The sequence below is a fragment of the Glycine max genome, chromosome 3, assembly GCF_000004515.6.
Source record: "Glycine max cultivar Williams 82 chromosome 3, Glycine_max_v4.0, whole genome shotgun sequence".
Lineage (NCBI taxonomy): Eukaryota > Viridiplantae > Streptophyta > Magnoliopsida > Fabales > Fabaceae > Glycine > Glycine max.
In genome coordinates, this window is record NC_016090.4 from 44045511 (window position 1) to 44070397 (window position 24887).

At 34.2% G+C, this 24887-nt stretch overlaps 5 protein-coding genes across 5 annotated transcripts; 3 read left to right on the plus strand and 2 right to left on the minus strand.

The window, feature by feature from the left end:
• Positions 1–951: 951 nt before the first annotated feature.
• Positions 952–2526, minus strand: LOC100779178 (anaphase-promoting complex subunit 13). The gene is made up of 4 exons (XM_003521586.4): positions 2366–2526; positions 1992–2100; positions 1851–1904; positions 952–1351 (listed from the first exon to the last, which is right to left on the minus strand). Exons 2-4 carry the CDS (start codon positions 2065–2067, stop codon positions 1290–1292), a joined length of 192 nt encoding a protein of 63 aa, XP_003521634.1. The 5' UTR covers positions 2068–2100; positions 2366–2526; the 3' UTR covers positions 952–1289.
• Positions 2527–3525: 999 nt separating this feature from the next.
• Positions 3526–9310, minus strand: LOC100779706 (DEAD-box ATP-dependent RNA helicase 3, chloroplastic). The gene is made up of 10 exons (XM_003521587.5): positions 8713–9310; positions 8483–8616; positions 7930–8344; positions 7154–7252; positions 6400–6624; positions 5361–5738; positions 4812–4952; positions 4595–4690; positions 4162–4487; positions 3526–4022 (listed from the first exon to the last, which is right to left on the minus strand). Exons 1-10 carry the CDS (start codon positions 9124–9126, stop codon positions 3935–3937), a joined length of 2316 nt encoding a protein of 771 aa, XP_003521635.1. The 5' UTR covers positions 9127–9310; the 3' UTR covers positions 3526–3934.
• Positions 9311–10751: 1441 nt separating this feature from the next.
• Positions 10752–15889, plus strand: LOC100780244 (transmembrane protein 184A). The gene is made up of 6 exons (XM_003521588.5): positions 10752–11202; positions 11293–11366; positions 12448–12597; positions 12891–13176; positions 14761–14994; positions 15193–15889. Exons 1-6 carry the CDS (start codon positions 11047–11049, stop codon positions 15556–15558), a joined length of 1266 nt encoding a protein of 421 aa, XP_003521636.1. The 5' UTR covers positions 10752–11046; the 3' UTR covers positions 15559–15889.
• Positions 15890–16205: 316 nt separating this feature from the next.
• LOC100780780 (cytochrome P450 72A68) lies at positions 16206–19616 on the plus strand. The gene is made up of 5 exons (XM_041014195.1): positions 16206–16524; positions 17322–17539; positions 18049–18293; positions 18684–19071; positions 19152–19616. Exons 1-5 carry the CDS (start codon positions 16251–16253, stop codon positions 19581–19583), a joined length of 1557 nt encoding a protein of 518 aa, XP_040870129.1. The 5' UTR covers positions 16206–16250; the 3' UTR covers positions 19584–19616.
• Positions 19617–22317: 2701 nt separating this feature from the next.
• LOC102668811 (uncharacterized) lies at positions 22318–23323 on the plus strand. The gene is made up of 2 exons (XM_006577131.3): positions 22318–22587; positions 22743–23323. The coding sequence occupies exon 2, from the start codon at positions 22766–22768 to the stop codon at positions 23123–23125; it is 360 nt and encodes a 119-aa protein (XP_006577194.1). The 5' UTR covers positions 22318–22587; positions 22743–22765; the 3' UTR covers positions 23126–23323.
• The last annotated feature ends 1564 nt before the right edge of the window (positions 23324–24887 follow it).

Here is a 24887-nt window from a genome sequence, read left to right on the forward strand (position 1 = left end):
AAAAATATGTTTTACAAATTAATTTAAAATTAATGGTCAAAGTAGGAGTCGAACATGTGATGTGATTTTCATGTTATTAATACAACACTCTAAATAACTGAGCTAATAGGCCAATTATATTATAAAATAAATAATGTTATTATATATAACACTAAAATTTTTAATGTATATTTAATGCACATGTAAAATTAAATAATAAATTTTGTGACAATTAATTTTGATATAACTCATAAATTATTTAATCCGCATATTTTTTATAAAAAAAATATTTACTATTAAAAGAACTTAATTTATTAATAAATTAAAAAAACACTTATGAATTATGTAATTCGTATGAGATATATGAATTATGTAATCCGTAAAAACAAAAAATATTTAAGGATATTTTTAAAAATTTTGTTTTAATGCTGGGTGCACAAGCAATATGCCTGGTGCACCTAGCAAAGCCCTTATGTAGGGTTTGGGAGGCAACTGGTCCGTTGCTCCTTTACATCCTTTGCAAATGAGCTCTAGTGTTTTTAGCAATTTAACGCCAATGGTGGCCTCCTACCATTTACTGCATGAAACTTAAATAAGATGTTCATCTAAAAATTACTCAATACACTTTCTTTTAAACAAGATTATGACAAGTTGGCACACAAGAGTCTATTGAGAGCCAGCACATGGACTCTCGAACGCTAATACATCCGAGGAATCTGATCAATTCAAAACCAAAGTTGCATAACATAAAGAGAGAATGATGAGTAGACTTCATAAATATACAAATTGATTATCCGAATAAAATTACACAATTCTTACGAAACAGAATAGTTATTTTGTTTCATTGAATAAATTTTACCTCTAGCACCTTTCAGACAAGAAAGTAATTCATGAATCAAATTTAAGTTGTAATTATGCGTTCAAATTTATTACTGTTAAAAATAAGAAACTATTTCTTTAAACAGTAAGTGATTCCAAACAACAGTAGTACTACTATATATTACTATTAAACATATTAATACAAGTTTCAGACTCCAGAGCATACCAGTAGGGACTGGTTGCCCTAAATTTGCTTCAACCTTAAAGCAAAAATACAACAGTGCTTTCCTGACAGCAAACATTAACATTCAGCAATGATAGCACAATTCCTTAATATAACCTTAACGGTTACTAGTAGTTGATAAACATGAATAAGTTACAATCTATCAGGGAAAAAGAAAGGAAGATGCCTAGTCCAAATACCAGGGAGCACCATCATCCACTCACTAATTACAAAGCACAACACTAGACACTAGTTAATGATGAAACTTCTATTCTTGACCAAAGGCAAGATCGTGCCAAGCATCCACATTAACTTGTTGAATCTCCTGATCTGATCAAGATAGCAAAGCACACGGTGTCAGTAGTCAAGAAAATTAGAAACAACCCTCCAATAAAAGACCCATCTCACTATTATTTATCATTACAGATGTCCAAAACGCATGCTCTCTTTCTAACAACCATAATTTTTTCATAGTTCTGTGTCTTCTGTTAATGCAAAAATGTGGAGTTATCTTCCAAAAACTCTTCAGTTTGTGAAATTGATTTTGAATAAAATTAGTTTTACAAAATAATTTTGGTGAAAATTGATTTTGAATTGGACTGATTTATGTTTAAGATAACTCTATTTTAAAAGTAAGTTAGTATAATTTTTTTTATCCAACTTGCAAAATACATGATAACTAGTATTTCAATATAATTTTAGATGATGCAACGTACATCCAAACACTAATCAGTATAATAAGTGTTCAATTGAAGATGATTTGATACACCAAGCTTAAGAAAAAAATTGTCCACAGAATATGATTGAATAAGTGAATGAAGAAACACACTTGAGTCCTCAGTATCATCTGTCCTAACAACCAGTGTTGGGGGCAGTGGAAGATCTGTAGAAACAGCAAGAAAGATCACATGAATATAATATAATGCAGAAAAAGACCCATATGAGAAAATAAAAAGTAAAAAGAATATACCATCATCAGGAAGAGTGTCTCTCATCCATTCCTCATCAACAATATCAATTAGAATTCCCAAACTCAGTTCTGCCATTTCTTTTTCACTTTTTACTAACGCACCGTGTTCCTATTCAGTGTCAACATAACGTAACCATTGAAATTGTAAAATTAAAAAAAATATATATAAATATAAATGCCTAATTTATTAATACAACAAAAAATTGGATGCTTCTTATGCAAAACCTAAATTTTAATCTGCTCCAACACAAATCTGTTTACAGTTTCTTAATACCCAAAGATTTGTCAGTGTCGCCGGCGGCGAAGATGCAGAAACGATTTGAAGTAATGAAAAAAAGGGAAGAAGGAATGAAATTGAGGAGAAGCGAACGAACCTGAGACTGAGAGGATCAATTTCAGAGTACCACCGCTGCCACTGTCTCTCAAAGTAAGAGGTTTCAAATTATTATTAAGCTAACATTTTATAAGACCGCGTTAGCGTTAACGTTTAACGTTGGTGAATAACAAACTGAACTATTTTCAAAATGCCTGTGTTGTTGTAAGACATAACCATATAGATATCACGCATTTATTGTATTTTTAAGGGTTAATTTGTTTTTTCTTCCAAATGATAGTGGCATATTGGTAAGAAGCACTGTATTTACAACTAATATTTGTCGTAAACACATACAAAAATAATAGCTATAGATATTTTCAAGGGTTAATCAAGATTAAAATTTTACTTCTAAAATTTATATTTCTGTTTTTAATTTCTATAAAAAGTTATTATTTTTAGTCTTTAATTTATTTTTATACATCAATGTTAATCTAAGAGATTAAAAATAGACAAAATTAGTCCTTGAGAGAGACTATACTGACGAATAAATAAATAAAATTAATCATGAAAATTTAAATTACATTTTGAAAATTATCACTAATAATGGTTCTACTCAATGAAAGATACGGGTGACTTTGTACCAAAAATTACATTGTAATATTAGATTTTCTTTTAAAAAAATTAGTTTATAACATAAAGACAAGAAGTAATTAACATTAATTAAAAAAATTATGAATATCTGAACTTTTAGATTACCACAAAAAAGTTAATGAGATATAAAATTGAACTAAAAAAAAATAGATTCTCACCTCTCATAGCTAAAAAAATTTCCGAAATACACCAAACATGAAAAACAAATTGTTTTTTTCCCCTAAAAAAACTTCAAATATCCAAAAATCTAAAAGAAAAACATAATTTGTACCAAACGCGACAAGATTAGAGAAAAGGATAATAATATAAATGTCAGTCAATAATTTAAGATAATTTGTTCGAAGCATCTCGCAAAGACAACAATGGATTTGATGTTTCTGTTACATTTTTTATTTCTCAAAATCAAGTTAAGGTATCATGGAATTGAAAAAAAAATGTCAATCTTAATATTAAAAAGTTAAAAATACGAAATGAACAGTGAAGGATAAAAATTTAATTTTTATATCATTTTGTGATTTTTTTAACATTTAAATATGACGCAGAAAAAGTGAATGTAAATGAATCTTCTGCATAAACCTTTGGGATTTCATCTTTCATTCATTTTTCCTGTCTGTTCCTAAACCAGGAAGGTTCAGAAAGATATTAAATACTAGTAACATGGTTAAATAGAATACAGGCCCATACAATCCCCCAAACTCACCCCAAAAATAAGATAACATAATCATACTGTTAACGCTATTCTTTATCCAATACCACTTCCCAAAACAAATACTAAATTTCATTGAGACTCCACGAAAAACAGAGGTCCCTTTGGAGATCACGCCAACACGAGAGATGCAAATTAAAATTGATTCTGTAACTGTTTTGGGAAGCATCTTTCAATTTTCCGGAACCCATTAGGTCAAAAACAGTGGCAGCAGCTCACGTCTTGAAACGTTTGGACAAAAGTGGTGCCCAAACATATATATGTGGGAACTTAAAAAAAGCTTCGTCTGTTTGAAACGTTTGGACAATCTGATGCACGATGCCCAGATTCCCCGCAATTAAAACAGGTCCCTCCAAATCTGCAATGCACATTCATATATGCCATATCAGTTGCAGAGATAGTAAAAATATCACACAAAAGGGGATATTATAATTCGCACAGGAGAAAAAAAAATAGCAAACATTTAACATTGCATGATGATTTTAAAAACACCAAACCTGTCTGATGATGAAGGCCTGCTTGATCGTCTACCACCTCCAATTAGCCAATCATCGCCACTGCTTTTACCTGCTGCTCGAGACCAGCTGTTGCCAGTTTTAAAATTTCTACCACCTCTCCTACTGGATTGATCACCAAAGTCATCACCGGAGTCTTCCACATCCCAGCCCCGTGAGGATTTAAAACCTCTCCGGTCCCTAGAAGCGGAACCTCCCCTAGAACTAAAACCTCCCCTAGAAGTAGAACCTCTTCGGCTACTTCTATCTCTGTCAGAGAACCTCCCATAGAAATCACTTGGAGGCCCATCATCTTGCAAAGAAGGTAGCTGCCAATACAGAATAACATAAGCAATGTGTTTATATAATCAGTTATGCGAACAAGCAGAGACAACAGAATTACAAAACAAAATATGAACCAGATATTGTAATTTACCTTGGTGATCTTGGAAACGGTGTTTCCAGGTGGTATGTCCCTATTAAGTAATTCTTTAGCAATCTCCTCAGGAAGATCAAAAACAGCTCCTTGAACCTGATCATAGGGTATCGAATGTCAAATGATTTGAACTGTGTGGGTGTGTTCCCAATAGAATTGAAGTTCCAAGTAAGACAAGTACAGAAAATAAATAGAAGAAAATAACTCAGGTACAAACCTTTTCATCTGCAATTAAATGGATTTTTCCAACTTCATCAGCAGCTGCAGGATAAACATCAGAAAGAAACCCAGTGATTGATCTTGCTGAAAAATATCTTCTACTATCTGAATCTCGAGTTAGTTGCAATGTAATCCATCCCTGACACACAACAGTTTTAGTGAGATAATGAGATGATACAAGGGTTCAGAAATAGCAGCATACTTATGAAAGATCAACTGAAAAATCATGCACCATGTTGTGCTTGTTCACACTAAAAATACTTAGATAATAGCTGAACATATAAATAATAAGACATCATGAAATATCTACAGGCCATGTTTTATAACCTACATGAACTAGGGACTGACTGTGACACTAGTTTAAATGCTTAAAGATGTAGATCACACTGGTTTGTATTATGAATTAATATCGTTATCATTTGGGAAGTTATTCTGAGCAATTCCTAAAACAAAAAACCCTGTCCAATATGGCTTCTTTAAAACAAAGGCAACATCTAGAAAATTGTTAGACTGGATAACTCATTTGGAAATATAAGATTCACAATACCTGTTCATGGGTGATAAGAGACCGGGATGATGGTGGTCGGGAAAATCCACTCAGTTGTGCGAGTGCAGCTGCAAGGGCACTTGTTCCTTGTTCTTCGATCAGTCTCTGTGCAGTTGGGGTGAAAAACTGAACAGACTCAGGATGAACTCCACCAAGTGTGGCAACAACCTGCTCAGCAGATGACTCCAAAACCTCTTCCATAGCCGGTGCACTAACAAATTCAAACTTGCATCCGACATCACGTTCGAGGGATCTAACTGTTCTCCTCTGGCTACTGGTGTACAGCAGAATGGCATTACCTTGTTTTCCAGCACGCCCAGTACGACCAGAGCGATGCACAAAAGTCTCAGGATCATTGGGAAGCTCATAATGGATAATCTGAACGAAATGGGTCAGATCAATAAGTCTTTCAATATGTTGAGAGCATACAGCATTTCAGTACAAGGCCAAGACATTAAAAAGAACCTTCCAATTCAAATATAGATTTTAAACTTCTTTAAACAGATTCAAGATTGTGAAGAAATAATTAAACAATGAAATTAAAATAAAAAAATATTTATGTCCATGGTTTACAAATTATATTATATCAAATATAAAACTCTAACTCTTGAGTCAGATGAGACAGTGTACAGTGAAAAAGATTGAAAAGGTCAAATGTAGTGGAAATCATCTTAACAAAATGGGAAACCTTAACTTTACTATAGCAAGCACCAAAACTTAAGACTAGACGAATCATACTTCAGAATAGGCAATAAAGCTCTAGTCCAATCTAGGGGTAAGACATCCCAAAACCCAAACTACTAAACCCTGAATTAAAAAATAATGATAGCTAGATCCTGAATCCATAATTAAAAACCCCAATTACCAGCCTAAAATTTACTAAAGTGTTTTGCTTTATTATTACATCACAGCCTCGGTTGGCATTAAATCTAAACTAACAAATAGTAAAGCTGGAATTCAACTTCAAGCAGATTCATACAGAACCAACACTGGAGATCAGATTGCTAAATGTAGACTGCAAAGCATCCTTTATATTTACCAAATCAACATTGGGAATATCCAGTCCACGAGCTGCAACATCAGTGGCAACAAGCACTGTGAATTTTCCTTGACGGAAACCATTCAGTGTTCTCTCTCTCTGATGCTGAGATATATCACCATGCAGTGCTTCAGACATTATACTATTTGTTAATGACAATGATACTTCATCAGCATCTCTTTTTGTCTGTGTAAAAACTATAGTCTTCCCACCCTTTGCGTAAACCTAAAAGACAAAGGAACAGTAAGTGAAATTATTGACCCCTCGCCAAAAAAATTCTTCATGAGTATCCTAAAGCAAATGATACAATGACACCATGACAGGAAATAATAGCTTATAAAACATCAGAAATAGAAAATTAACTGATTCAATATATTTTAAAATTTAAAGTGACAACAGTCAGATGAGTTATAGAAGAATACATTGCCATAAGTTTGTGCTGAGTGCATAAAATCCAGAAGTTACATAACTAGGAAGTAATGCACTTGATAATTTTCAAAACAAACAGATAATGAAAATGATGGATTTATTAGCTAGAGTTAACAAAAAATATATTAGATCATCTGTTTTAAATACAATATTGTACTCAACATTCAACAATAACATTTGATCTTTAATGGATACATTTTTTGGTTAACTAAACTAGTAGCTGGTACTATTATTCAATATAATGACTAAACAGAACCTTCAAAATGCAATCCGAAGAGATTAAGAACATCAAGCTAAGATAGAATAATTTTAACTGACAACTTACAGTTACAAGATCAGAAAGAATTGTCCGCTTTGAAGTGGCAGTGGCTGCTATAGCATAAAGTTTTATCCCTTCAGCAAGCTTTTCCTCTTCATCACCAACCTTTTTAAAAGAAAAAGAGAAAGGATTATTCTCATGATTAAGATTTTCAGATTAAAATGCATCATAATCAAGATTCAATTCTCATCCTACGACAACTTAAACATTAGCATGCACAATTATGCCTGAATTATTTGATGATAAGGTCAGGAAATGTAAAAGTAATTAAGAAGACTAATGCTAAATAGAAAGAATTTTAAGACAAGAACAGATGCATCTAAATTATGATGTAGTCCACAAACATAAATGTTTCCTTTCTTTTCTCTCCAAATCCATTGAACCAAACATAGGATGCATCCAAAACCAAACAGATGGCAGGTTTGTGAGAAGAAACTTCACCACATCACCACAACTTCAAATTATTCAGCACAGATATGAATATGACAACCACCTATTTTGTCACATTTAGTTATATGAGCATCTAAACTACACTCTGGAAAAGATCAAAAGTCAACTCTGGAACAGCGTTAGATAATGTCTTTTATAATTAATTCCAAGCCAGCTTGCATAGAACAACACAAACCGCATATGCAGATACACTGACCAAAAACACATGCGTATTTCATAAAAACATTCTTTGTATTTATAATATTGCTGACACAATCATATGCTGTACTATCTGCTAGCAATGCACACTCTATATGATTAGAGTAGAGAAGCCAAAAGTAACAAAAATTTACCAAATCAATTGTGAGTGGATTGTTCAAATATTTTCTCGCCAACTTCTTCACCCAACTGGGCATGGTAGCAGAGAAAAGCATGCTCTGCCTTTGAGCTGGAAGATTCTCTAGAATCATTTCCACGTCTTCCTCAAACCCAACAGCAAGCATCTGGTCCGCTTCATCGAGAACCAAATACTGAACCTCACTGAGCTTAAGGCTGTTCCCGTTTATCAAGTCAATTATTCTCCCTGGTGTCCCAACCACCACGTCAACACCACGCGAAAGCGCACCCTGCTGAGTAACATAAGAAACACCACCGTAAACACAAACAGTGCTCAGGTAAGGCGCAGATTCCTTTATCTCCTTCTCCACTTGCTTCGCCAACTCTCTCGTAGGCGCAAGCACCAAAAATCTCGGAAGCCTACCAGACCTCCTGCAACAAAGTAACAAATGCATGAACATGACCATGACAACTACCAATGATATATAGTTATAGGTTTAATTAAACCTTAATTATTATATTATATTTATACATACATGAACCAAAGTGCAGCACATGAACAAACATTACCTGTGAGAAGGTGCGTGTTCATCTTCAGTGAGGCCTTTAATAATAGGAATTCCGAACGCTAACGTCTTTCCGGTACCGGTCTTGGCTCGCGCAATGATATCTCTACCTTCTAGTGCAGGTACTAACACCGCTCTCTAATCACACGCGAAAAAGTAAATGAAGCTAAATGATGATGATGAAGTAACCCTAGTAGCAAGTAGTAACAAGTAAGGAAGAAAAGAGAAACGAACCTGAATGGGGAAAAGTTGAGTAATTCCACGGCTCTGGAGAGACTCGACGAGGCGCGAGGGCAAGTCGAGCTTGGAAATGTCAAGCTCGTCGGGGTGAACGGATTCGGCGGCGGAGTCGGAATCGGAGGCGTGGTCGAATTCGTCGAAGTCGCGGCCAAGTCCTTTGAAGGCTTCTTCGCTGAGGAGGGAGGAATTGGGCGTGGCGACGGCGGAGGGGACGAAAGTAGTCGGTGTGGGCTTGAGGCCCGGCCCAGTGGAGTGGCGTTGGTGGGCTCGGAGGACGTTGTTGAAGTGAGACTTGGAGTCTAAACATTGCAACCTAACGGAGGAAGTGGAGGCAGCAGTATTTGGCCTCTGGTATAGTTCGAGAGAAGGTGTTTGGTAAATGGAGGAAACGCCTATGATAGAAGCCATTTTTGGAGACAAAGAGATAAAGAGAGAGATGATAAGGGGTTTTGCAGAGAGGCCACGTTGTTGTTTGGGAATGTATGGCCCTTCCAACCTCCACCTCGCTCGCTTTAGTGAACATATATAGACACTATAGTGTCTGGATTATTGGATATTTTCATATTTTTAAATTCGCCTTATCCTCAATATTTCCACCAAGGGGTAATGTTGAGGCAGGATATTATTATTATACTACCTCACTCTAGAGATTTAAATCTTGCACTCTCATGCATGTATCTTGTACCCTTATTTCTATTTGAAAATATCAAATTATCTTTTCTAAATCCTAACACCTTTCTTTTTGTATAAATTACTCTTGCCATAACAACTTATTCTCCCGCGACTTCACCTTCTTCCTTTGAGTGTCATCATTAAAGGTAACAATGTGATCTAAAACATGGTGTTTTATCTTTCGGAATGACAATTTTGATTTTTTTTTATTTTCAACCATTATTTTGAATACATGATTGCAAAAGCTATATAGTAGCCTTATGGAATATAGATTGAGTTTTAGAATAGGCTTTCCAAAATGCATAAAAGATTTTTTTATTTTCAACCATTATTTTTTTATTGTCATGAAACAGTCATTTCGAAAGTTATTTTTTACTATTATGAACATTTATTTTGGAGGTTATTTTTTAGTGATAAAGAACACATATTCCTAAAGTTATTTTTAATGTTATGAAACACCTACTGTGAAAGCTAACTTTTTGCTGTTAAGGAACACCTGGTCCAAAAGGCCACAAGAGTCACGATATTGTGAGGAGGGTGTCAATAGAAGGAGGTGGTGTGGGACAAAGAGGAACCATCTTAAGAAGGACACGAAATGTAGTGGAAGAAAGAAGGCACTCTCAAAAAAATTGTCGCGGTGAGTGAGAGCTGCTATGTTGATTAAATGTTTCTAAATGAGAGAGATATTAGGATTGAAAAAAGAGATGTCAACTTATTAAGAGTAATTTAATATTTTCAAACTAAAATATGGTGGAGAGGGTGTAACATACACATATGGGAGTGCAGATATAAATCTCCTCACTCTATATTCATATTTTTAAAAGATAGTATACATGGGAGAGGCTGCATGAGTAATTAGATCCCACTTTATTTTGGGCAACAATTTGATAGAGACAACAATTGAAAAGGTTGCCTACACAAAAATTAAATTGTAAAATGAAAAAAATCAATGGGAAAATTGATTTCACATAAGCCAATTTTCTCACCATTAAGAAAGTGTATTGGAAAAGTGACTTGTATTTTTTTATTTTATTTTGGTACAGAGAAAAAGGGGCTTGTATGTTATCCACTTACTAACACTATTAGAAAAAAAAAAAACTTAAAAGAAGTTAACATGAGAGAAATTGATTTTTCGCCGTGTAAGTAATCAACAACATATTTGTGAAACCATTTTTATAAACTAGAATAAATATTCATAATATTAATACTAACATAAGCAATGACCTGAACTTTTGAATATGAAATAAATAAGGTTAGAAAATAAATATCCACCTCTATGGATTTACGATCTGGACGAAAATTTATTATTTCTTTTTGACGAGAGAATTATATAAAAGAAAAAAAAAGTATTAGTCTAGTCTAATGCACGCTTAGTTGATGAAGTTTCTTACAGCGTGTAATGCACGTTGGTTTGCGATTGCGAATAGTAAAACTGAAAAACTAAAAAACATGGTATTAGCGTAAAATAACTGTTATTATAAGTTTTCAATTTCAATTTTGATTTAGATTTTCCTTGGCAGCAAAGCCAGCCAACCAGCAGTCGCCATTATTGTGCCAGTGAAGCATTCATCTTTCAATATCGTTTAGTGGATCTTCCTCCAATCAATATTCGATTGCTGGTTAGGGTTTACGGTTTTCTGAAGGGAAGGGAAGAGAATGGGGTTTCTGGTTCCGCTTTTCTTCCACATCGTCGCTTTCATTTGCACCATTGCAGCTATCGCTTTGGCCGTTCTTCACATTTACAGGCACCTTCTCAATTACACCGAGCCCACTTATCAGCGTTACATCGTTCGGATTATTTTCATGGTCCCGGTCAGTAGTCAGTCATTCACTCACTTCTTCAATTCATCTCTACTAGGGTTTTTTCTTTTAATTGAACTCACTTGTTATTTTCTTTTACAGGTTTATGCACTAATGTCATTCTTGTCCCTTGTAATACCTGACAGTTCAATCTATTTTAATTCTATCCGGGAAGTGTAAGTTCATCTGTCTTTTCTCTATTTTACTATTTTTATTTTGGTTGTTGCTCATGTTTAGTCTGAATTCCTTCTTTTTTTTTGCGTGTGTATTTTGGTTGTGATTAATTGCTATCGAATTACATATTCTACACCAATCGTGACTTCCAAATCCTCAGAAGTAGTTATTGTCTTTCCATTCAGAAACCCCTTTGGATTTTTGCCATATTGGACTATCCAATCTGGTACCCTACTCTAGATAGAGTCCATATTCCTTGGACAGAAAAATGTGTGTAATCCTTCAAATAGATTGATTTATCCTTGGAGCATATATGAAAACATGTCATTAGGGTACTTAAATTTTTACCTTGTTAGACAGTGACTTCCAAGAGGGATGGGAAAAATGGGTAAAGGCACTGTGATTGCAATTTGCAAAGTACCTACTAAGCTCAAAGGCAAGCTTTATCATATTGCCATACAGCTATACCCTGGTACTGATGGTGAATGTTGGGCTTTTAAAGGGATAACAAGAAAAAAGGCGAGCATTGGTTAAGGTGGTTTGGATACATACAAAGAAGACCACTGGAAGCACTAGTGAGGAGAGTAGATTGGTCTTGTGAAAAGGGGGAGAGAGAAACTAAGAAGTATATTGGGAGAAGTTGTCAAGAGGGATCTTATGGTAAATAATACCTTTGAAAATTTGGTCTTTAACCAAACCGATTTACATTGTGTGTTTCATGTAGTTGACCTCACCTTGTGGGATAATAAGGCTTTTGTTGTTGTAGACAGTAACTTCCAAACAATGCTTAAGAAAAGTAACATTCTTCTATTGTTGATGTGACCGAGGAGTTATAGGTGATTGCAGCTGCTGCTGCAGTCACAAGAGTGGGAAGGCAATACCCCATCCCCCTTTTTCCTATTTGGTGTGATTTTATTCTCTTGTTCATTCTTTAGTGTACCTATCGACCACGTTTTAGTTTTCAAATTTAAGTTCACCTTGCAAATTTTTGTTGTCTATTCTAAAATTATAATGAATTTTGCTGATATATGTTTATTAGACTGGTGCAATTTCTTAATTGATTTCTCTTGTCTACTGTTTCAGCTATGAAGCTTGGGTAATTTATAATTTTCTATCACTGTGTCTGGCATGGGTTGGTGGTCCTGGAGCTGTTGTAATAAGTTTGAGTGGTCGAGTTCTGAAGCCATCATTTTGTCTGATGACTTGTTGCTTTCCTCCTATACCGCTGGATGGGTGGGTTTGTATCTGATTCATATGTTTGGATTAAAAGCTTTTGTGCCGGAAAATAGTTATATATCCCTTGAACGTTCTATGTAGTGTTTTTTAATTACCTATTTTTTTGTCACTTAAAGTACTAGGATGATGCATTTGCCACACAATATGGAAGATTTATTTTTTATAGATTATTGGAAAATGACCTAGACATCCTGGAGATGCAATGGATTTTAGTAGAGACTTCTAACATGGTGGCATGACATTATATCACAATTTACGTTCATCTCTCATTTCTAAAACTTCTATTTCAGGCGTTTCATACGTAAATGCAAGCAAGGATGTCTGCAATTTGTGATTTTGAAGCCCATTTTAGTTGTTGTTACACTTATACTTTATGCAAAGGGGAAGTATAAGGATGGAAATTTCAATCCAAAGCAGTCATACTTGTATCTTACGATCATTTATATGATCTCATATACAATGGCTCTCTATGTGCTTGCTTTGTTTTATGTGGCATGCAAGGATCTGCTTCAACCATTCAATCCAGTTCCGAAGTTTATTATAATAAAATCTGTTGTATTCCTGACTTATTGGCAGGTAATTTTTATGGTCTATTATTTCCAGCTATACCTAGTTACTGGTTGTATGGTAATGTAGGAAGAACAGAAAAAAATGACATTTTTTGGGTACATGAAGAGTGGAAGTTATATTTCTGTTTTCTTGTGACCATTAGAAAGGATGTGAGTGTCATGTAAAATGAGGATGCCCTATTTGATCTTGAGATGAGCTGTAATTTGTTTGGAGCAAAAATTTTTTAGTCTCCATCTCTTTAAAAGAAGGATAATATGAATTTTGCATCTTAAATCCTGGGATATGAAATAATATTTCCTTATTGAACAGACATTAGATATACACTGGATTAATAATATACACTTGGAGAGTCGAGGGAGGAGTTGAATGAGAGGTTGGAAACTTGGAGACGAGCTCTAGAAACACATGGCTTTCGCCTAAGCAGAAGCAAATCGGAGTATATGGAATGTAAGTTCAACAAAAGAAGGAGGGTTTCTAACTCAGAGGTGAAAATAGGAGACCATATTATCCCTCAAGTCACACGGTTTAAATATCTTGGGTCTGTAATACAGGATGATGGGGAAATTGAAGGGGATGTGAATCATCGCATTCAAGCAGGATGGATGAAATGGAGAAAAGCATCGGGGGTGTTATGTGATGCAAAGGTACCGATCAAGCTAAAGGGAAAGTTTTATCGGACTGCGGTAAGACCGGCGATTTTGTACGGAACAGAATGTTGGGCGGTCAAGAGCCAACATGAGAATAAAGTCAGTGTAGCGGAGATGAGGATGTTGCGGTGGATGTGTGGTAAGACTCGACAGGATAAAATTAGAAACGAAGCTATTAGAGAGAGGGCTGGAGTAGCGCCTATTGTAGAGAAGATGGTGAAAAATAGACTTAGGTGGTTTGGGCATGTAGAGAGAAGACCGGTAGACTCTGTAGTGAGGAGAGTAGACCAGATGGAGAGAAGACAAACAATTCGAGGCAGAGGAAGACCCAAAAAGACTATAAGAGAGGTTATAAAAAAGGATCTCGAAATTAATGGTTTGGATAGAAGTATGGTACTTGATAGAACATTATGGCGGAAGTTGATCCATGTAGCCGACCCCACCTAGTGGGATAAGGCGTTGTTGTTGTTGTTGTTGTTGTTTGCTACTAGAAGTTGAATTTGGTCTGTTAGTTTTCTTCTCATACACCAACATAGTTTAAATTTTAGGAATTGATTTGTTTGTGAAAGTCATCAGTCAGCTATAATTTTCATCTTCCCTCCTGTTGTCTTTGTTTCTCTAGTTTTGCTATTTTCCTTAATGGTATAAACTTATTTGAGGCCACTTTTAATGGGATAGAAATTGGAAAAGTAAAAAAAAAAAAAATGACACCCACGTATGCATGTGTTACAACATTCATTTAATATATTGTCAAGAAGTTGAATAGCTTCATCTTATATTATTTTTATTGAATGCACATAGTTTGCTGTGTTGTGGGATTATTTAGAATTTGAAGATGACTATGTGACTATGTGTTAGTTTGGTGTTGCTTGGTTTGACTGCTTTTTTGCTTTTCACTTTTGAGGTTTGAAGCAGGGTGACATTTTTTGAATTCATTTCTTAGGGCGTGTTATTCTTCCTTGCTGCAAAGTCGGGATTCATTGAGGATGCTGATGAAGCTGCCCTACTTCAAAATTTTATCATTTGTGTTGAGATGCTTGTTGCTGCCGTAGGCCACTTTTATGCATTTCCATACAAAGAATATGCTGGTGCTAATATAGGTGGATCCCGTGGTTTGACAGCTAGCCTTGGGCATGCTTTGAAGTTAAATGATTTTTACCATGATACAGTCCACCAGGTGAGTCTCGCTTTGCATGTTCTCTCTGTAGTTCATGGACAGTGTTAACGTAGCATTTGCATCAGGCTTAATGCCTGGCTTTGCAAATGTTATGCGGCAATGCATTTCTGGTACCCCGTGTTCTAGTTGAAATTTCTGACTCTCCTTTGCTTTGTGTTTTCTCTGCTGATAATCTTATACCACTTAAACTTGTGGCAGTTTGCACCAACCTATCACGAATATGTTCTTTATAATCACAGCGAAGGTGAGGAGGGAACTAAGAAGTACAGGTCACGAACTTTTGTTCCAATTGGCCCAGAGATGGATTCTGTGAGAAGAAATAAACATATGTTTGGAAACAAGTTAGATGACATACAGCTCTCAAGTTTGTCTTATTCTACCAGTAGCACTCCTTCAAATTCTGGTTCCATGCCTGATGCTTCAAATTCTGATGCAACTAATTCTTCATTGCTTGTGGATATGTCAAATTCTGTTTCAGAACCATACGACTTGACCCTCATTGACTTGGATGTATCCAGTTACCCTGAAGAAGTTCCTGCGGCTGATAAAGCTGGTGGTAGGTGACAATGAGGAATGTTCAGAGCTATTTTTAATGGGAAAAATGTTATCGCTTGAGGAGATTAGAGGGAGAGGGGCATCAAACATACTTTCTGTGCTTGGAATGAACTATGATTGTGGTTTCTTAAATCCTGGTAAAGGAATTAAGCAGATCATGTGGAAACATACGTTTGTGTAAATTACCTTAAGCATCTAGTTGGCCACTCCAAAGCAAAATAGTCCTTGATATTGGTCTCTGTCTTCATACCGTAATTGTGTCCAATGGTTGTGTCCTGTGTGTAAATTGTAGATACTAAAAAGATTGATTTAGAATTTATTCTAATTATTTTTAACATTATTTTGGTAAAGAATTTTTTTTAATATTAATGTATATTTTATTTATATTCTTGTTTTACTTTATTTTTTATTTAGAAAATATATATTGACAAATATCCATAAATATTAGCGGATATTTATAAAATTCATAAATACATGCTTAATAGATATCTGTATAGCTACGACAACCACCCATACTAGCCACATTTTATTAAAAGGCAGAGGAGAGTTGCGTAAATCACATACTTTAACCGAGTCTTCAAATGGAAATCAAAGATCTATTTTAAATAGTTAGACAATTTTAATACGTATCTAATGGTTCTAACTCAATAAATAACAGAACTTCATCTGTTTTCTTTGTCCTCACCAAGCCAGAGAGAGAAATGGAAGAAGCATCATGTGTATGCTTAGTTGTCATACTGATACTTGCTCTAACATTGGCATGGAGGGTGCTGAACTGGTTATGGCTAAGGCCAAAGAGGTTAGAGAGGCTCCTAAGAGAGCAAGGCCTTCAAGGAAATCCCTACAGGCTTTTGGTTGGGGATTTAAAGGAGATTATGAATATGCAAAAGGAAGTCACATCCAAACCCATGAATCTCTCCCATGATATAGTGCCTCGTGTCTTTTCCTTTCTCCAACACACTCTCAACACACATGGTATTATCAATTATGATGTCTATGCTTCTGTGCTTTTCATATAGCAATTGTCATAATCTATTGTTTATGGTATTATCTGTTTGGATACAAAGTGTTTTTGAGAGCTTCTCTAGTAAAAAAAACACTATTCTTATTTGTAATTGTCATAATCCATTTGGCTCTTCATTTCCTTCTTTTTCCATCAAAGGATACTATATAACTAACACAGATAACAGGCTTTTTGTTCCGAAAATGCATACTTAAAATAAGAGTAAATAGGCTATGTCATCTAATCATAAATTCAAATCCATTATATGGTTGACTTGGTGAGAAGTTTGAGTAGTATGCACAAGGTTATAGATTCTAACTTCATGTCACCGTTATAAATTAACATATATAGAATTTGTAACTTTTATTAACAATTAAAAGTGTAATTTTTTTTATTCACATTGCATAGAAATTTAACTCTTCAAAAATTAAATTAAAACATTTAGTTCAAATGAAAAATACTTAGAAGAGTTAAAACTAAAAGTGGACAATATTTACATTTATAAACACCCATTTATCTTTCTTCAGCCTCGTTGGCGGTACATTTATAAACAGCCTTGCTGCTTTGAAATTTTACAAAATCAATGATGTGCCCTGATATATGGTGTGGCAAGCTATACACCGAATTTGATTTATGAGCCACTTTTTTCTTGTCAAATTCGAATAGCATACACAATTACACAGGAAGTTGCCCATTCTTTTCAATTTGTGTTTTAATTTCCTTCTCTTATTTACCTTTAAATTTAAGCCTTGTTAATGATGATATGTAGGCAAGAATTCTTTTATTTGGTTTGGGCGAAAACCAAGGGTGATCATCACAGAGCCTGAGTTAATCAAAGATGTACTTAATAAGATGCATGATTTCCCAAAGCCTGACACGAGTCCGCTTGTCAAGTTACTTGCTACTGGTCTTTTAAACCATGAGGGAGAAAAATGGAACAAGCACAGAAGAATAATTAGCCCTGCATTCAATTTAGAAAAATTGAAGGTTAGTTTCCCATTATTAGATGAGTTTAATTTCATGTAAGTATAAAACTTTTTTACATTGTCAATCAATTAAAAATCATGATAATATGATATTTAAGATAGTTATTGTAAAAGTAAAAAAACTTACCACACATAATAATGTATGATTGGATGTTAGTGTAAAAATTCTTTTCATTGTTAGTGCATAGATTGTTTACTAGTATTTATTAGTTATTAGATTTAGATCTTCTAAATGAACTTGTATACATTTGAATACATGTTACAAAATACGGAGAAGTTGGATTTTGAGTGTGTGTTTGCACTGGAAAAATTTCTCTCCCCACAAATGCATTCGCTTAAGACAATTATTTGGTATAGCAAAATTACTCTTAGTTTAGCCTGCAACATATACTTTCGCAAGTAAAATCAGTTTGGTTTATAAGTAACATGATGTGAAGTCTGAATGTTTATGTGCTTAGTTTGACATGGCGACTTTTAAATCCTTGTTGTTGTTTCATTGTTACACCACAGAATATGTTACCAATATTCTACAAAAGTTGCAATGATTTAATTATCAAGTGGGAGGAAATGTTGTCTTCTGATGGATCATGTGAAATTGACGTATGGCCTTTCCTTCAAAATTTATCTAGTGATGCTATTGCTCGAACAGCATTTGGAAGTAGTTATGAAGAAGGAAGAAAAATATTTCAACTTCTAAAAGAGCAAGCAGAACTTGCAATGAAAGCTATAATGAAACTTTACATCCCTGGATGGAGGTAAGATATGAATATTTGAGTGTTTAATAAACTAAAGTTATCAATCCTGTTAAATGAATTTTAAGTGAACTAACCTTACCATATAGTAGTATTTTACACAGGAAATGTTGATTACCAAATAATATTTGTAATTAAGAATCAAATATTGTGATCGGAATATGAATCATCTTTCCATTGCAATTTAAATAACAAAAAAACAATTTGAAATAAAACTATTAACTAGCAACATTTCTCATTTAGAATCTGTGTTGTATTCAATGCCTATTCGTTTAGTTGTTGTGATAGAAAGATTACATGTAACGTCTCTACTCTCAAATGCAATTTATTCTGTTAAAAAGAAAATTATATTTTATATCGACAAAACAAACAATTGATTCTGCTTACTTGCAGATTTCTACCTACTGCTAACCATAGGAGGATGAAGGAAATTGATAGAGAAATAAAAGCTTCACTTACAGATATGATTAGCAACAGAGAGAAAGCACTAAAGGCGGGTGAGGCTACCGAGAATGACTTGTTAGGTATACTTTTGGAGTCAAATCACAAGGAAACTGAAGAACATGGAAACAGTAAGAATGTTGGAATGAGTCTTGAAGATGTAATCGAGGAATGCAAGCTATTCTACTTCGCAGGGCAAGAGACCACTTCAGCTTTACTTGTTTGGACCATGGTGTTGTTAAGTAGGTACCCTGATTGGCAAGCACGTGCGAGGGAGGAAGTTTTACAAGTATTTGGCAAACAAAAACCAAATTTTGATGGGCTAAGTCACCTTAAGATTGTAAGTGTCCTATTATTATCTTGATGTAAAGAGTATGGCTTTGATACTAACTGTTGGCGTAAATGCTTTTTTTGTAACAGGTCAGCATGATTTTGAATGAGGTTCTTAGGCTATACCCACCAGCAGTTGGCCTTAATAGAAATGTTGACAGAGATATGAAACTCGGAAACCTATCATTACCTGCTGGAGTGCAAGTTTCCTTACCAACAACTATGGTTCACCATGACCGCGAACTCTGGGGTGATGATGTGAATGAATTCAAACCTGAGAGATTTTCTGAAGGAGTTCTGAAGGCCACAAATGGCAGAGTTTCATTTTTTCCATTTGGATGGGGTCCTAGAATATGCATTGGACAAAACTTTTCCTTGTTGGAGGCAAAGATGGCTTTGTCAACGATTTTACAACATTTCTCATTTGAACTTTCTCCAGCTTATGCTCATGCTCCTGTTACAGTATTTACTCTTCAGCCCCAATATGGTGCTCATGTCATTTTACGTAAAGTTGAAATATAAAAAATAATAGTAACAAGCCTTGTTTGATTTGCATTTCAGAATTGCAAATTTTATAAAGCAATGATAATAGCAGTTTGCTACCAATTCATGCATTTTGATACATTCTATATTATTGATTCATTTTCTAAAAAAATATTATGTGAAATGCTATGAACTTCTCTCAAATCTTCATAAAAAATTGATTTTCTTCATATGTAACAGCTTGAAAAGACTATGCCTCCGAGTAATACTCTCTCTTTCTGAGAGTCAAAACTGCCTCCCTAGGTTAGAATCAAATCCTAATCAAATACATTAATTTAAATGTAAAATGGCTCAATATTGTTGGCTTATCAGCTCCTTCTGTTGTGATATGCTTTTGTTGCACTATGGCAGGACACATTCAAAATAGAAAGTCAAGTGTTATTGTCATGCTACGACATGCAACTGTTTATCATGACAATAGATGATGCTAATGCTTTTGCATTCTTCTAAATTTTTCTTTGTTCATTCCGAAACTCTTCCAAGTTCATTCTAGTCCAATAATGTCCTAGAAAAATTGGCACCAACAACCAAAAACTAGCATCGTTATGATATTTCAACTTGCATAATCTATAACCACCATATTGAAATTGGGATTGAAAGCAAAAAAGTTTCCATTATGTAGATTATGTAGTCATGGAGAAAAAGGTTTTGGTCTAAGCTCTTTTAGACCTGGAGAACGACAATGGAATGTGCATTTGGTTACACATTTATTTTTCCCATCTGACTTTCAGGCTATACTCAGTATCTCAGTTAACAATTTATTATCACAATGGCACTTTAGCCCCAGGGATACTTTTACTGTAAAATGTGTTTGTCATTTGGATATGAAGGTTTAATCATTTAGAAGAAGGTCCAGTGCTGCTAGTAATGGTGGCGAGCTCTACATGATATCTTCCCCTCAAAAGTGACCTTGTTCTATAAAAAGGTAGAGTCATGTTGTGATATCATTCCAAACTACAACAAGTCAAACCTCTTACATTCTAGATGTGACGGTCCTTTAGAGAATCAACATAGGATCTTAGTGTCAAACCTCAATTAGTGTAAACGTTCAAAAATTAAAGATGAACTTAAAAGTGCAAGGAAAACAATAATACAAAAAGGTAAAGAATGCAGAAAGGTTAAGGGAGAAAGGTTCACTTTCAAATTTAGATCCCAATTAATTTTGGAAATTAAATCTTGAATTAATTTGATGAAAAATAAGATAAGACAGTTTTAAACAGTAAATTAAGATATTTTTGCAATAAAAAAATTCAGTAAAGATATACTTAAATCTTGTACTTAAAGTCTGTTTTTGGCCGACACTAAGTGACATTGGCCAAAAAGTTGGACGCAACGCTTAGCTTTGAGTTTTGTAGCGTTAGATAGTTGGCTGACACAAAGTCGACACTAAGTCTATTTAGCATTCACTTTTGGGTTTTATCGACGCTAGAGCATGGATTTCTTGTAGTGTTATATAGTGCCTACTTCTCTCATTTTCCAAATAAAGTGTTAAAAACAATATACCATAAAATCCTTTATCTATGTTCTAATTTGAGTAAACTTTGTTATGATGTATACCAAATTTTAAGGTGTTGACAAGTACTGTACCAAATAGTTGCTTTCATACTACACATTCTACCTTTTCCGTAGCTCATTTGTTGGTATCTTCATCTTAATTATCTGTTGAAGTCTAAATTAAAAAACAAACAATCATCTTATGGCCCGCAAAAAAGAAAATAAAACACAAAACCATCAGAGAAAAATGATGTTTTCTAAATTGGAAGAAGGTGCAGATTAATATTGCAGATCCACGTACAAATGTTTAAACTTGCAGTTAACGTAGAAAGATGCCAAATCAAAGAGTTGGTTGCACCTATCCACGTTATTAGGCCCCTATATGTTGATTTGTTAGAACCCAAGAGAAATGCACTCAAATTTTCTAATCTAACTCTTTGAACAAGCACAAACACTATTATATTGCTACGTCAGCCGCGTTGCGTATCATGCTGATTTTACTATTCATGAATCATATTGCCAAAACTCATCGCCCTCTCTTTGATTGGCAAGGAAACTCAATTGTTTATCGAATTCTTTGAACAAGTATACAACAAGATTACCTTAGTCTAATTTCTTATACTACTTAAATTGCTCCTATTTCCAATTCATAAAGCCAATTATAATGATTATTATTATTATTATGATTATTCCTGTAGTAACGTAGAGATCGTCATGTTATCGTAAACGTTTTATTATATAGTCATTTAATTGGATTCTGTTAGGTACTGTGTACCGCTGTTGTCACTTGTGTGCAAAGACTAGTGGCCTTTCTTGCATTTATTGTTACACGCTTTAGACCGTGACCAACATTACCAAAGCTTTTTTTTTTTCCTTTGATGGGAAATTTGATGATATATATGGTTACGTTTAAAAATAATGTAACTATTATTAAATATATAATCAGATAGTTTTACCTTTTGATCGTCTTTAATTTAATAAAAATTGAATGCACAATAGAATTTTCTTAATTACTATTTAACAATATATATAAGCAAGTCCAAGGATCCAAATTCAACTATATTCCCCTCATTGGACAATCATAGGATAAGGATGGCTCTGATTTAACCCAACCAGGGAATCCATGGAGAGCACGAGAAATGAATGTAACCATGTGACTGTCTTAAGTCTTAACGATGAATCCCTTAAGCACATACAGCATAGCAAACTAAATAAAATAAATAAGGAAAGAACAAACTTTAAGTATCTTTCCCTCTAAAAAAAAAACTTTAAGTATCACAGTATCTGTGCAGTAAAAAGTAGTAGTAATAAAAAAAGTGGTCAAAGCACAAAATGCACGTGACCGTCTATATAAAAAGACAAGAACCTATCCAAGGATCCACGTGTTAAAGTGCCTAACTCTTTTACAACATCATCAAAGGGTAAGGACTTGTCTTGAGCTATTGCGGCGGCGCAGAGGTTGGCTCGCGTAGCAAGCAACAACAATAAGGTGCGTCGAATTTCTACACTTCAGAGTTCAGACCCCCTTTCTTTCTTTTCTTTTCTATGTTATGTTATGTCACATACGAAACCCTTTCTTTCTTTCTTCTCATGCTATTTAAATGTTAGAATTCTTATTTTGCTCTATCTGTTTTAACTTTTCAGAAGCAACTTTTGTGGGTGCCATCATGCCCATGATTAGTAATAATCAAAAGGGTAGCTTTAACATGAATCCGTTATTTAGGAGTGATTCTTTTGGGCATTACTACCCTGAGGCTGAACACAGTTACACTATGATGGAGAAGAGGCAATTGTTCCTCAGAAGCTATCAGTTCTGTAGAAAGAAGAGCCTCAAAGAGAGAGTCAAAGGGTCTTTGGTTCGTGTCAAGAAGGTTCTGTGGCTGAGGCTAAGATCTGCTAAGAAACTCAGAAGGTTGTTTTTTTCCAGAATCAGAATCAAATGCGGCTTCTATTACCGGAGGAGAAGGTTTTCACGCCTTCTCAGTGCCCATAACCGCAAAATAGACTCTTCCTCTTGTTTATGGTAGGACCACCACTCACAACTCTTGGCAATTCAGGAAAAGAAAAAGAAGAAGAAAAAAATCTCATGATATTTAATTATTTATCACTTTTTTATTTCATTATTCATCAGTTGCTATTTGTAGTTCTTTATTTTTACTTAATTATTACAAAGACAAATTGGAAAATGGAACAAGAAAATATATATACAGCACATATTGTTATTCGTTTGTTTCTTGTTAGTCTCAGAACGGCATCTCTGTCTCTTAATTCTCTTCCTTTTAAATTCTGTAAGAAAAACAAGACATATATATCTTTAACAGTTATAAGGCCATGTTCCCTGCAGCTAATTCGATAACATGTAACAATATATTTTTGTTATTCGTATATACGAAGTACCTTGAAATATTGCGAGGCCTTCTTTGCTTCAGCACAATCATTCTTAAAATAGGTAATGTCTTTAGGTAATTGATTTGTTATTTGATAGTTGATAGTATTATTTATACGTATAACGTTAGAGGTATCAATAATAATTAGAGTATGTTATTCTTGTGGTAAGCGTAAGGCTTCTTGGTTCAAAATTGAAATTAACTAGTATGGACCAAAGAACAAAAAGTTCAAGCATTGAAAAGTTGCTTGATTTTCTACTTTTCTTCCCAAGTTTGTGGCTTGCATATTTGCCACTAAACGGTGAGAACTCAGAATGCAACCCCCATATGTCCATACATACTTTTCTTTTTCAGTATGGGTGAGAACTAAGTGCCATAATTTTAAATAGTAACATTATTATCATCACTACTTTTCAGTTGCCAATGGTTGATTCAGAATTCAAGACTCACGGGCAACTCTGTGTTTGGTGGTTGCTACTGTCACTATTTTATTTATGAATATATGGAGGATAACAAAAACAAATGTTCGAATTCTTTCTGTTCCTATTTACTCACAGTCCATAATTAAATGGTACATCAGCAGATAAAGTTACGCTTTTCCGTCAGGCAAATAAATTTTCAACAACCTGATTTCATTATAGAATAATTGAATAAATGAATAATAATAACACGACCTACTTTTTGGAGAAAGAAAAATCATCAGAATAAGTATTAGATAGACCTATTTAAAAAATACTTAAATTATTATTTGATATGTGTAAAAAATGATTTTAGAAATAGATGTATTTGTATCGTAATCCTTGTAACTTTGCACATGTCAATATTGACTCTTCTAGTCGTAGAAATTTTTTATTTGTTAAGTTTTTGAATTTGTGGTATCTTCTGGTGAAAAGTTAATTGGAGTCTATCTCATTGGAAAAACCATCTCCCCGTTCTAAAGCCTGACGTATCCATGGATTAAAAATTCATAAATTTTTTTGCCAATATTTATTTTGTACAGCTCGTAAACTCAGCACTGGGTTGACAATAGCAATAGCAGTTTTATATAAAAAAAAGAAGGTTGAGAATAGCAGTAAATAAAATATATGAAACCGATAGATATGAATCATACATTTCTTCTTAAAGAAGAAAATCAGCGCTCGTGAAGAAAACTGCATAATTAAGGAAAGAAACAAGCACACCCACACATTGGTCATGGTAACTTGTAATTTGCCCAGGATTTTCTTTTCCTTTATTCTTTTCGGGTTGCTCTTATATTCTTATGTGTCCTAATTAATTAGCAGTAGTATGTTAATTATAAGGTGGGTTTTAATTACTACTATTGTTTAAATTAATGTGAAGAAATGTCAACGGCTGTCGCATTAAGTTGCCAAGGGTATAACATAGAGGCCAAGCAAATGGA